The sequence below is a fragment of the Ambystoma mexicanum genome, chromosome 2p (assembly GCF_040938575.1).
Source record: "Ambystoma mexicanum isolate Mex_15411 chromosome 2p, UKY_AmexF1_1, whole genome shotgun sequence".
NCBI classification, from domain to species: Eukaryota; Metazoa; Chordata; class Amphibia; order Caudata; family Ambystomatidae; genus Ambystoma; species Ambystoma mexicanum.
In genome coordinates this window covers 721,932,061-721,946,369 of record NC_090923.1, presented here as the reverse complement: position 1 = coordinate 721,946,369, position 14,309 = coordinate 721,932,061, and the positions used below count along the sequence as shown (strand labels likewise).

The 14,309-nt window shown below is 46.2% G+C and overlaps 1 protein-coding gene across 8 annotated transcripts in view; it reads left to right on the top strand.

Annotated features, from left to right (window-relative positions):
• The window catches only part of RYR1 (ryanodine receptor 1), a 946,449-nt gene that overhangs the window by 319,862 nt on the left and 612,278 nt on the right, over positions 1-14,309 (top strand). For all 8 annotated transcript variants that reach the window (XM_069644325.1, XM_069644324.1, XM_069644319.1 and 5 more), the window contains 2 exons: positions 10,696-10,856; positions 11,773-11,938. In XM_069644325.1, coding sequence (XP_069500426.1) covers positions 10,696-10,856; positions 11,773-11,938 — 327 coding nt within the window. The remainder of the gene's footprint in view (positions 1-10,695; positions 10,857-11,772; positions 11,939-14,309) is intronic.

Sequence of the window (14,309 nt, the reverse complement as noted above, 5' to 3'; positions counted from 1 at the left end):
CAGGAGCAGGCATCTTGTAGTACGAGCTAAAGATCCTCCAAGTTCCAAGGATGAACTCAGAATAGCGACAGCTGCAGCGAGGTAGCCCAGACCAAGCTGGTCGGTCCACTGGTTGGTCAAGAGACACTTATGAAGCCACAGAAGGCACATATCCTCGAGCAGGGGTTACGATTGGTTGTTCCCACCTGTCCAGGGGTCAAAGCACTGATAAGGGTCTTCTAGAGATCAGGGTGAGGAGCAGGGCTTCACCAGGACTTGTGGAGTTGGTGCTGGTCAACTGTAGGTGTCGTCCTTAGGTTGTCAGCAGTCTGCACATCTTCGGAAGGGTCATGCCTCCAATGATGATCTGTCAAATGGCTGCAGGAGTCTTTCTATTATCTATGATCTGGACAGGATGCTCACCTACGCCAACCGATGGGAAGGATCTGCACCATTTAAACTAGCAGTGGCTATTCAATTATGAACTGCCACAGGCCAAAAACATCTGGCCAGCAAAAGACATTCAGGCACCTGGATGTGGACCAGGACCGGACAGTCTCAGCTCCCACATCTGGGCTCACACACAACCCTCCACTTTGTCCCGCAAAGCAGCAGCTTTCCACAGGAAAGGGTTTCTCATGTATGGCAATTCTGGACCTGAGAGGGCAGGAAGAAGACCAAAGAACAATATGGTGAAAGGACAGGCAAAAATCTTGTGGTAGCGCCAACTTAGATGGCTAGCCACTCTTAATAGTTATTTGCGGTAAAAAGTTCAAAACACAGTAGAGAAACATACTCTGTCTCCAGCCCTTCCTGTACACATTGCAAATGTAACCAAAAAGCAACAAAAGAAAATGTTATGAGGATACAGTGTATCCTAGCCACAATTCACTTTAGGGTGATGTGTGCAGTTTTAAAAATAAAAGAAATCCTTAAAGAGCTGCATAGGCTTTTAGTACTGACACTCTTATGGGCTGATCAGTTTCCCCATAAGAATTAGCAAAAGAAAAGTAAAGTGGAAGGCTTTATGTACTTCCAAAAATTTAGATCAGGAGTTAAATAAAAGCAAAAAGAAAGGGTTTCTTATAGAGGTCTATGAGAACAAAGCAGCAAATATGCAAAGAATAAAGGTTAGACCAGACTAGAATAGTGCAGCGAGTCTTGAATCCACGAAATACATGGGGACAAGCATAAAGTTATATTTTCATTACTTTTCATCTTCAGCAGCCATGAAAAAACAAACACATCAAGTACCTCTCCAAAACACTAGTAGGCCCATGATTCTGTAAACAGAATGAACAAATATAACTCTCCACAGACTCCTTGCTCTTAGCATCCTCTTCCGCTATTCTTCTTCACAACAGGGGAATGTTGTCACACCTTGTTGCGATGATGCATCTTCCGTCATCAACTTCAAACTGAAGCCCTTTGGGTCTCCCTTCACCGTCTAAACCGACCACAGACCTTGTAGGTGGCTTATGGCCAGCCAGGGAGAGAACCCCAGGTTAGTGCGTTGGGCCATATCTCTACAGGGATTGGACATGGACATCCAACACAAACCGAGGCAATATCACTTCGGTGCCGATGGCCTCAGTAGGTACTTTCACCAGGAGGATGAACCACACCTTTAGAAGGGTGAGTCTCAACCTTTTTGGCTGGGGGACGTGTGAGGAATTGCCATCTGGCAAGGGTGCAAAGCCCTGGCTTTTTTTATTTTTAGTACCTAAAATGGTGCGGTTGATTCCATCTCCAAAGGGGCTATCTACTAACCAGATCCTCCCTTTTCCCAATTCCATGCCAAAAGCATAGTGCATTTGTGCCCTGTTGCGTCAGTATCCTAGTCCACAGAACCCTCTCTGCTCATGCCGCAGAGCAGGTTTAAAGGTTGCAAGATGCCCACTTGTCCGCCGCTGTGACAGCAAAGTCACTCCAGCACAGGGGCACCATTGAAGATAAGCCCCCTGTACCCAAACTACTACGATCATGAATACCTCATACTGGTGGCAGGGTAATATCTAAGAATAAGAAGAATAAGCTATGCTTCGGTTTAGGCATAGTGCACGGCAATACTTATGATTGTGGCCGCCGCAAACCAATTGATATTACACATATTTCAGCTCATATGAGTCAGCTCTGCTGTGGAAGGATCTGTGTATTAGGGTCAGATGGGCTGACACTGGCACCCGGCATGACAGAAACCCAGAGGACCCAGCCTTTCTTTGATTCTCTTTGTGAGGGCTGGTAACCCCCTCCCCCAGACACTGCCGCACAGCAGGCAGCTGTCCTGGGCCCAGATGTCAAAGGAGCACACCCATTTCGGAGGAGTAGCCTCACACCAGAGTGCTGCATGTCTAAAGGTCTTTTGTTGTCGGTAGGAGGTAATGGGGGCATGAGTAGGATAGGTAGGAGTGCTTTGGACAATGGAAGAAGACTTCCACCATCTTGTTTCTCACTGTCACTCTTTCCCTTTGCTGTCTCCTCCACTTCCCCTGGAACAAAGCACTTTGGGTGCAAGATCAAGAGGGCAAAGTCTACTCACGCGAGGAGCATGGATTGGTCCCCTAAAGCAGGCTAGCTTTAGAACGATCATATGAGGATTGATGCTATTAAAAGAAAGAGTCTCGTAGCCTTTCAACAGAATACCTTCAGTTCCTCGAGGATCCTTTAAAAAGAAAAAAAGATGTTCTGGGGACTCTCCCCTTGACTTCCTTTGGGACACTTGCACTGTCCAAAGCACTCCGCCAGAGTTGAAGAAGGAGCTTTCCAAGACAGAAGGACAATCTGTCCCCTAACCATTCCCAGGGACTATCGAGAGTGACCAGTGCTGCTGGCCACGAACCGACCAACCAATCTGCAATGGATCTTCTGTGGCAGATGAGCAGACCCTGAAGTGAAGTATTTGCAAAGGCCTCACAGCAACCCAGAGGGCTGGACCATCCTAAGCTCCCTGTTCACCCGCGCCGAACCGGTAGCTCTGTGTTCCCTCATCCTGAATGAGAGGTAAGGTGCTGGTATGTGCATTCCCCCAGCAGCCAAACGAATGAACTGCATATCCATTGGCCCAAATTGGAATTGCATCCTAGCAAAGCCTGTCAACTGTCAGGTCCGAAGCGTCTGCTCAACGCCTGAATCCAAACTGTATCTCTGGAGGGTCCCTCGCCAATCCTACCCCAAGGCTACCACACGGCTTTGCCCAGGGCCTGACAAATGCTGCCTCATTGCTTGCACCTCAATGCCCCCTTGATCACCACTTCCGAATTGCTGCACGCAGACTCGACCTTCCGGAGCGTCACTCGCCAACCTCTTCCAGCGACTAAAGCCTGACTCGGCCAGGCCAACGTTGAAGCGTTCTTGGGACTGCCCGACCTGCAGCAATTGAACCGCTGCAGTTTGACTGCACCGGGCACCGGCATTTGCCCCTGCTAAACTCTGCTTGTTGCCAGGGCCTGTGCGATCCTACATGTCCGACTGAGCCTGATCAGCTCGTATCAACGTTCAACCTGGGTGTGTTGCGTCAGCCCACCAAGAAACTAATTCAGGTACTGTGACACTGAACTGCCCCTGTCCACTTTGCTCCTATGTGGGCGCAAAAAACATGGTTTTCACACCTACTGAAAATGTCTCTTTGTCCTCCAATGAAACTACCATGCCCAGAGCTTAAGGTATGTATAAATGCACCACTTCGGTGGACATCTACCGCAGGCATGGCTATCCATCCACGCACTCTAGAATGCAGCTATAACTGACAAATTCGGTCTAACTGGTCCCAAAACCGCTTTGCACTGAAACAACATACTTGCCTCAATACCTCTGCCATTAGAATACATTGACAGCCTGTGATAAATTCGGTGTAGCTGGCTACATATCCAGTCTCCAGCACTAGCGCTCTGATGTGATCTCCCTCAGCACCTGCCCACATGCCTGACCTCTTGGGTTGCTTACTGAAACCTAGCCAGTCCTCCTAAATCCTAAAATGTGCTATGTAAAGGACTACTACAATACAATACAGTGCAACATCTTGTCACAGAACCAAGGGTCATCACTCACCCATGCCCTCAGATGCTGAGCTTAGCATCTTGGCTCCTGAGGATATCGCGTTTGGTCATTTAAACGTAAACCAAAGGTGTATGGAAATTGTAAAGGAAGCATGCAACCTAATACAAGACACTGCTATTTTAACAAATGGAGACATTTTGTCTTAAAGTGTTAAGCAGGTAACATCACCCCAATTGACTGTTCACCTTCACATATAGTACACTATTTACTGTATATCATAGACTCAGGATTAGTCTTTAATTCCCTACAAGTGCACCTAGTGGCTCTCTCAGTCTACGCTACATCGCAAAGTAAAGTTTCCTGGTGGAAAGTACCTATGTTAAAAGCATTCTCGGAAGGTGTTAAAAAAATTATACCGACCAGTTTCAAATCCAACTCCCGGCTAGGACTTGAATGTCGTGATTACAAAGCTCATGGGGGGCCCTCATCGAACCAATGCAAAAAGCCAGTCTTAAACATCTAACATAAAACTGCTTTCCTTGTCACAATCACATCAATAACGAGAGTAAGTGAATTACAAGCCCTTTCAGTACAAGAAACCTTTGTCATTTTTCACAAAGACAAGGTGGTACTATGCACACATCCACACTTTTCTCCAAAATTCATCTCAAATTCCATGTAAATAAATCCATACAACTTCCTGCTTTACTCCAAAACCCAAAGAATGCAGCAGAGAGAAGTCTACATACCTTAGATGTGAGAAGGGCTGTCATGTATTACCTTCAAATGACTAAACCGCTCAGAAAAAGAGACTGTATCTCTACCCGCAGAGAGAGAGGGGGATCCTATCTCTAAATTGGCTGTCTCAAAATGATTGTCAGATGCATCCAACTTTGTTATTCTCTTGCCAAGAGAACATTACCTCTCAAGTCTAGAGCACACTCAGCTCAGGGCATAGGGGCTACTCTAGCTTTCATTGCAAATGTCACCTTAGATGCCATTTGCAAAGCTGCCACTTGGAGTTCTGTTCATACCTTCACACAACACTACTGTTCAAATACACATTCTAAACGTGACACACAGGTGGATCAGGCGATGTTAATACTTCTTTTTGCCACCCTACCTTCAAACAAACCACCACCTTCTCCATGTACTGCTCGCTGATCTATGCAAAGCATTTGATTCTAAGCAGATCCACAAGCCCTCAGAAGGCATATATTACTTTCCGTAATCGTATTTCTGATGCTTGTATCTGCTTAGATTCACATGCGCCTCCCCTCTTGGAGTTAAAGGTTTTATGGCAAATCATAGATGTTTCACACCTCATCAAAACTTACCTATTCTCCATGTATGCACTCCATACTCCCTCATGTCAGAAACAAAACAATCTGAGGGACCTCGGCACATGAGGGATCATGGGTACAGTAGAGATCACACTAGGGATAATATTACAAACCCGCCCAGTCGATGTCCCTTTTCGAATTTCGAAAACACAATGTGCAATACTCTGCACCTACAACTAGATGCCGACCTATGCAAAGCATCTGAATCTAAGCAGATACAAGCATCAGAAATATGATTACTATTAGTAATGTATGCCCTATACAATCACCAGAATGTTCATTTAATATACTTTTTTAAAAACTTTCTTTATTGATTGATTCACGTCTCAAGATATTCAACAAAACATTTCCATAATGAGGTACAGCAACAGACGCATGGTAAATGCAAGATGTCAACAGACAAGCACAGGATTCCCCCAATCTTGTGTATCATGTGAAGCTGGGCGTATTTATTGGACACTCATTGGGATGGTAGGACATACTTAAGCTTGGTTTGGATACAGGATCATTACCCACAGTATATGTCTGACTCCCCAGAATCCGACTCTGGGCATTAAGATAGTAGGTAGGACACAAAAGCACCCCGAATGTTCTTAGAACTGTTCTGCTGGCCACACAGTAAACCGTATTCTTTATCGGTGTCACTAAGCCAAACCAAATCCATGAGCCATGTCCATATTCCAGGAGGGGACGAACCAGTCCATCCAATCAAAATACATCTCTTAGCGACTATCATGCATGTTGTGGGCAACTTCCAGTTCTGTTTTGGATTCGCAGGGAGCCAACCAAACATACAACACATTAGTTTGCAGGGTACTGCTCACGCATGTTGGAGACTACGTCCACTACCCCCTCCCAGAAATCCTGTAGCTTAGGGCACACCCATAACATATGAATAAAGTCAACTGATTCAGTGTTACATCTCGGACAGTTAACCGCCCTGGTGCGATTCAACATATGGAGGCGAGCTGGGGCTAGGTACGCTCTGTGTAGGGTTTTGAATTGAATCAGTTGTAAGCTTGTATTGAATGCACCACTGTGTGTGCGTTCGCAAAGCATTGGGAACCCCAGTATCCTCCTCCCATCATCGTCTACACTTCAAGGTCTTTTGTATTGTGTTGAATTAACCCATACAGTGCAGAGACCACTCGTCTCGTAGCCCGGGAGCCCCATAAGAACTTCAGCAGCGGAAGTGCAGGTAGCCTATTAGGGAACGAAGGGCACCACTCTCTAAAAGAGGCTCGGATTCTGAAGTAATGCAGTCTGCATTAGAACCCTACTCCCATCTTTACAGAGAATCGCTCCTGGGATACAAATGTTCCCCTAGGGTATAAATCAGCAATGCGTTCAATCGCCACTCCTGGACTATGGCTTTGTTGCATGTTGGTGTAGGAACTCAGTATTCCATAGCTGAAGGCCCGGTCAAAGGGAATATCGACCCGTAGTCGCTTAAGCACCCTTTTGCATTCATGTACTCTGCACGCCACTGGGTCGAATTTACATTTATCCGACACCCTCGTTGATACTATGACCGCTTTCAGAGTGAATGGTCGCACTGAGCATCTCTCTCTGCGTACATGAGGATAACATGGGGCATCCGGCATCCAGTAGGACACAAATTATAGTTGTGCTGCAAGGAAATATAACCCCATGTCTGTGCACCAACACCCCCGCTGTCCCAGGGGAGAACCAGGGTTTCCAGACTGACCAGTGGGGTCCGCGGATGCCACGCCAGCTTAACTAACTGGACCTTCAACTCGGCAAAGTAGCTGACTCCCGGCCACACTGGGATGTTTTGAAAAATGTAAAGCAATTTAGGGACCACTACCATTTTGGCGATTGCAGTGCGACTCAGCAGCGAGAGGGGCAGTCTACACCACCCCTCTACTTTGGATCTCAGAGCGTTCAAATACCTTAGGTGATTATTCTCCAAAACATTCAGGCCTCACTCTTTACCCGCACCCCTAGGTACGTGACTGACATTTGCTCCTATCTGTATCCTTCAGTATTGGGGGGCTTAACAGTAGAATCATTTTGTGGGAATAGAATCGACTTTGACCAGTTTATCCTGAGACCAGAGGCCCGCCCAAACGCCGCTATCTCCTGCGACAGCGGTTGCAAGTTGGTCGCAGAGTCTTTTAAGTGTAGGATTGCATCAACCGCATACAGCGACACCAATTCCCTAGCTGCACCCAGACCTCTTGACAGATGGAATTTACATATCCGGGCCGCCAGTGGCTCAATCGCGATCACAATCAGCAATGGCGAAAGTGTATAGCCTTGCCTGGTTCTGCGTCCCAAGTTAAAGGCCCTGGATCGCTTGTCGTCAAGCCCTATTTGAGCGTTCACTCCAGCATACAGCAGGCGTACCGCCATCAGGTAGTACTCTGGAATGCACACCTGTCGTAATACCTCAAAGAGGTAGCTCCACTCGATGGAGTCAAGTGCTTTCTCCATGTCAAGTAGAGCCGACATTGCCTGCATCTTGGGGTCCATCTGAGCCAGGATTGCGAAAAGCCTGCGCAAGTTCAGCAAAGTCGACCTCCCCGGGATGAAGCCTGACCGGTCCACATGGACAATGTGTGAGTCGTACAGGAGCAATTGGTCTGTCAATACCTTAGCAAAAATGTTAGTATCTAGGTTCAGCAGGGAGATAGGGCGAAATGGGGAACAGTCCAGGGGGTCCTTCCCAGGCTTTAGCTTCAGAGTGATCACGGCCCCACGCATAGTTGGGGGGAGCTGACCCACCTTCATCCCCTCCTCTCACACCGACAGCAGGTGTTGAACTACTTCTAAGCCCATCTCTTTGTAGAATTCAGCTGTTATTCCGTCCGTGCCGGGCTCTTTAGCAGAGGGCAGGGCTTGTATTGCACGCAAAATATAGTCATGTGTAATAGACTAGACCAGTACTTTAAACGCCTCCCACTGTAATACAGGCAGGGATGCTTCACACACATACCTTACCATCTCTTCTGTTGATATCGATACCCTAGATGCGTATAAACGCTTATAATATTTGCAGAAGATGTCCAGTATGGAATCCAGCTTTACAACCACTTCACCATCTGCTTGTCCGTGGTCCCCCCTTTTGCGTCTGAGCATTGCTGCTAACAGTCAAATCAACCTACCCTTTTCCCCATATCGATGAGCCAGTGCCGGACTCGCCAAATTATTGAAGCGGTCTAATGTGTTTCTCAAATCGGCTCTGGAGCCAGCTCCTTCCCTTTCCTCAACCCCACTCTCGTGGCTCTTGGTTTCCAGCTCTGTTTTGGTCAATTGTCTGCATATCGTCTTCAAGATTCCTAGTTTCAGGGATAGACATCCCCTCCCGCAGGACCACCTTGAATTCCTCCCATATGGAACTCATCGTGGAGACTGAACCCAAGTTCCCCTGGAAATTTGACTTGACCAGGATGAGCACTTGGCTTTTGAATACTATATCCGACAAAGCTGTGGCTTTGAAACTCCAGAAGGGTCAAGGGACACCTTTAGAGCCTGAGTCAAGTGACCAGAGGACAGGCGAGTTGTCAGATAGCATTCTCGGGAGAAGGATACAATCAATAGTTCTGTGTACAAGGGTCCGGCTCGCTAGGATATAATCTATATGCGAGGAGGTGTTGTGAACTGTCGAATGAAATAAGTACGCTCTACCCTTTGGTCGGAGTAGCCTCCATACATCCCCCAACTCCAGCTCCACCATGTATCTCTCCACCGTTTCCGCTGCTCGAGATCGAAGGCGAGAGCCCCCAACTGATCTATCTCTCTCCAAATCTAGGGTGATATTGAGATCTCCGGCCAACGATGTTGGTGTGCAGGTACTTGTGGCATCTACATAGTAATGACTCAAAGAAAGAGGGGTCATCCACATTAGGGCCTTATATGCTGACGAACGTCACCAGCGTGGACACACAAGCATCCCGAGACAATTGCAAATCTCCCTGTCTGGTCAATCACTATTTCCATTGTACGATATCGAAGTGACTTGTGTATAATTATCTTAACCGCAGCAGAGTATGTGGAGTAAGAGGGGTAGTATTTGCAATCTCCCAAGGACCTGGCAAACTCCTCATTTCCCCTTCCATCTAAGTGAGTTTCTTGTAAAAGGGCCACCTTGGCTCTGTGTTTTTCACAGTATTGGATCACCTTGCAGGCCTTACGTGGGTTGTTGAGACTGTGCACGTTCCAATTTATCACCTTATAACTTACCATGCACCCAAAATTGTTTTGGACAGACCAATCCTGCCTCTGTACTTTCATAACTCACCACAGCTATAACCTGGATGGAAGAGACGTGAATCATTTTGGAATAATAACACCCAACTTTCCCCCCTTCTCCTCCATCTCCCCAAACCCCCAGTCACCCACATAACACCCAATGTTCCCTCCCCCAGCCACATTGCCCACCCCCAGCTAGCAGTGGATTGTTCCACCCCCCCCCACCCTTCGCCAACAAGCAAATCGTTGTGAACCACAGCCCGGGGCGCCGGACACCGCTGCCCAAGTACCTGCACACCGCATCTGGCTTCAGGGGGAGGCCCTTACATAAACATCTCTACTCAGCAGCTCTAAAAATGTGGATTAACAATGCCCTACCACTTGTAATCCTGTTTAAACACACAGGACTAAGTGGTGATAACGGTAAGCGAGTTTGGAGTTCCACCGAATTACCACCAAATCTTTAATGAAGCCACGTGTTTTACAAATAGCTGTGTTGTGTTTTTGAATCCTGTGTTCTCTGTTTCATAATAAAGTGAGAATATCATATGATGGCCTTTCAATGCGTGCTCATTATAGCAATAAAATGGAGCAATGTTGTTACAGCGTGACACGTAAATGTGCAATAAAATAATAAAAATTACGGTCTTGTTGGTATTCTGCATTTTGCAGTCTGCATTGATACTTTTTTATTTTCACTCTTCCAAGCATCATTAGTAGCTGAAGTGGATGCACATCAGCCGTCAAACGCAATTGAAAAGGTGTCATAATGATTTGTTTTTGTTGCCTGTGTTTGCTAGTAAAATATGTTAAACCCATCATTTCTGAACTCGCATATGGACATGCATTTCCCTTTGTGTGTGCTAAAACCTGTCCAATTCAATAGGCATGAATGCACTTTGGTTCCAGGTGCATATAGCTAGCCTTGGTTTTTGATACTGTTTAGCATAGGTACATGTACACAATATGCAACTCCTTTCTGTGTGTTTCAATTATCAGTTTGAAGCCAGTCCTTTTTTTCACCTTTGCTCACCTTAGGTAGGAGAAGTCTCTGTTATATAAATACATTTTAATAAATGTATTTTATGAGCCCTGTGCTGTTCTTGTACTATGGAACCTGTTTGTCTGACTCTCTCTCTCTCTCTCTCTCTTTTCTTTACAGTATTACTATTCCGTCCGTATCTTTGCTGGCCAAGAGCCAAGTGGGATCTGGGTTGGGTGGGTGACCCCAGATTACCATCTCTTTGATTTGAGCTTTGAACTTGGTAAGGTCCGCACTGCTACCATCACCATGGGAGATGACAAGGGCAATATCTTTAACAGGTAAGCGTTATGATTTAAAATCAGGGCTCAAGTGGAGGGTACACGTGGGTGGATGGAGTCCCCCACTTTTTTCAGGATTCCGCCCTGATGGCACCTTGGTATCCTAATTTCTGGTGATGCCACATTCAATTGGTATATCAATGAGTCCCTCCACCTTTATTTGGATTACTTGAACCATGTTTAAAATTATGTCCTGAGCACACTTAAAATAGCTCACGTTAAGTATATAGTATGGCTGTGGATTTACGGCACCAGGCAAGAATTTCAATGTGATCTCTGGTTTTCTAAAGAAATTAGCCATGGACAAGTGATCATAAATGGATCATATCTAGATGCGACATGTGGAATGCTCAGTGGCAAAACAACTAAGAGAAAACAAGCCCCCCTATTAATCCTGGAAGTGAGGTTGGAGAATCGGTGTTGAGAGAAGACATTATTATAGGGAAAACAGTTTCACTATAATCTCTATGTATATGTTCCTTGGTTCAAGAGTAAGCTGGTTCATTTCCTATATGCTCATGGCACTGTTGGTAAAGAAGAGTTGATACAATATTTTATATAACCTGTTTTGTGATTGTAGTGATCACCTAAACAAAGGGTTAGGGTATCACAAGCTAGGTTTAAATCAGTTTGTTGTTATTCTGCTATGTGGGTTTCCACTGAGGTAATGCTCAAATCCTGCCTTTAGAATAAAGAGCAACACATTGGAAGTTACGCCCTATTTCACCTCTAATAACGACACTGGTAAATGAATAAACCTACGCATCCACTGGGAGAATATCAGAGCTTGTCTCCTCCTGACCGAAAAATCTGCTGATAGCACAGTACTAGCCTGCCCTATAGATGCAATGAGCAATGTTCCTGGTTGCCATTAATTCATTCAGCACACTGATGTTCTCTCTCTTTCCCTCTACAGCATCAAACGCAGCAACTGCTACATGGTCTGGGGTGGGGAGTTCAGCAACAGCGGCCAGCAGGCACGCATCAGCAATGTGGACCTGGTGATTGGTTGCCTCGTAGACCTGGCAACAGGTCTCATGACCTTTACAGCAAATGGGAAGGAGATTAACACTTTCTTCCAGGTAAGTGTGGTATCTGTGTTCGCCAGAAAGCATTTCTTTAATACCAGGACATTAAAACAGTGTGTTCATTGTTACAATGGTTAACACTGGATGATGATAATGTTGACTATCCAAAAGTGATTTGACACACAAATTGTAGTCAGATGTTACATCTTGACTTTTTATCGATGCTCTTTCAAAACAGGAAGGGTTCTCGTAACAAGGGTGGGATTTTTTGCTCTATGTTGCCTTGGGTCACAGATGAAGGTACTAGTATACGAGGCAAGACAGGAAGCAAGACAGTCATCAGGCAGTGACAGGGATAATTAACCTATCTAAGTAAGGGAATTGTAAAGCTCTTTCCACAGAATAGAACTTGGCCAGCTTTTTACATTTTGTAGTTAGATTGTAGGTTCATGCGGGGAAAACTGAACTGAATTCTATTTTATTGTTGCCTTGCCCATTAAATAGTTTGTGTCTATAGTTTGTGTGCTTCTGATTTTAGAGTTAAAGTGAAATCTATTTTCAAAACATATGTGAAAATGCTCTTTTTTCTTCCGGGATTAGGCTGTCTAACATGGGCACACCTACTTTGCTGGAAATATTTTCTTTTTGTACCTTTTCCACCTCAAATTTGTATGTGACACTTTTCGTTTTGCTTGCTTTGAACACTGTCCTGACATTTATGAGGTAGGTAAAGCCTTCTGTTTTACTTCCCTTGCCTGTTTTGGATTGACTAATGCCTAAGACTGTCAGTACTGAGAGACTCTTGGCCTCATTCCTAGTGTGGCGGTCTGAAAACAAGGGTGCTGGAAAGCTTACCGGCACCCTTGTTTCCGGACCGCCACACTACGAGTCTACCTGCCGGGGCCGTTGCGCCCGGCAGGGTCATACCTGCTGGGTACAATGGCCCCTGCAAGCAGATTTTTCACGGAAGCACCAGAGCCGTTAGTAACAGTGCTGATGCTTCCATCTCCCCACTGTCATGATGTCCTATGGGACTCCACAGGAATGGGGAGTTACCAAACCTGCCGCCTGAGTTCCTGTGCCACTGGGCCTTGTAATGTCCCGGCGGCACCGGGAAGTCAGGCAGCGGATTCAGTGTTTCTGGGTCGGCAGCAACCCGCCGGTGGCACCGGCGAGTTACCGCCAACCTCAGAATGAGGCTCTCTGGCTTTATAAATTCTTAGATTGTTACAATGTCATACATCACCTTACAGTGAAGTGCAGTTAAGATACTGAATATCCTTATATCTTTTTATACAATGGCTTTTTGGTGAGTTTTACAATGTGCCTAAGACAAGCTGGTGGCAGCTGTGATATTTTATTTTTGGGTTAATTTACTAGTGTACTTTTGCATTTACCACAGATTTCGGCTAAATGTGGCTAGAAACCGAAAATGGCGTTGCCACAATATTTTTTTTCGCTTGTAGTTTGGCCATGCTTTTCTTTGGCCTTCTTCCTGCCTTCCCTGGTCAGGAAATGCCTTACATGGAAAACCCTTTGCCATGGAAATCTATGGCTTTCGCGGGCTAAGGGGGGTTGTGTGTGTGCCATAGGAAGGGGTTGGGACATCTCTGGTGCCAGAAAGTCTGGTGCTGGACAGATGAGATAACCAGTGGATATCCATGGTTGGATAGCCACTGGCTGTTTGAATGGTGCAGATCCTTACTATTGGTGGGCTTGCTCCCAGCCTGAATCTTGGATAAAAGGAGGACTCCTGTGACTGGCAGATCATTATTCGAACCGACATCTCTATGGAGAAGTGCAGCTCGCAGACACCCCGAATACGACTCCTGCAGTTGACCAGCATCGACTACAATTTTGTCCTGGTGATGCCCTGCTCCTCTGTCTTGGTCTCAAGAAGGCCTTGGTTGGTGCTTTGACCCATAGACCAGTGGAAACAACCAGTCTCTACTCCTGCTCGAGCATCCGTGCCTGCTGAGCCTTCAGAAGTGTCCCTGAACCAACCAGTGGACTTGCCAGCTCTCTCCTCATCTACCTTGCTGCAGCCACCACCTTTACAAGTAGAGCCTTGGAACGTGGCAAATCTTCAGCTTGTGCCAGAAGTCACCTGCTCCTACATTTTCAGACGTCTCACTCCAAGAGAAGCTGTGCTGGGGCTGCTCCTGTGCTCGCCGCTGTGCAGACGCCTGCCACCACCTGACCGTGTTGATTTTTGTTGGATCTTATCTTTTCAATTCCTGAAGGTGTCCCATGGCTGTTTCTTCACAGAAGTCTCCACTTGTCTTCGCTTGGGTATTCAACTGGATGCTGTCTGGAACCGATTCCTAAGTGCCGCGGCCAACTGAAACTAAATCCTGTGAAACAAAGAACCTCTGCAGTCTAGACAACAAGAAAGCCCGTGCGGTAGGAACAAAGAAAGATGAAC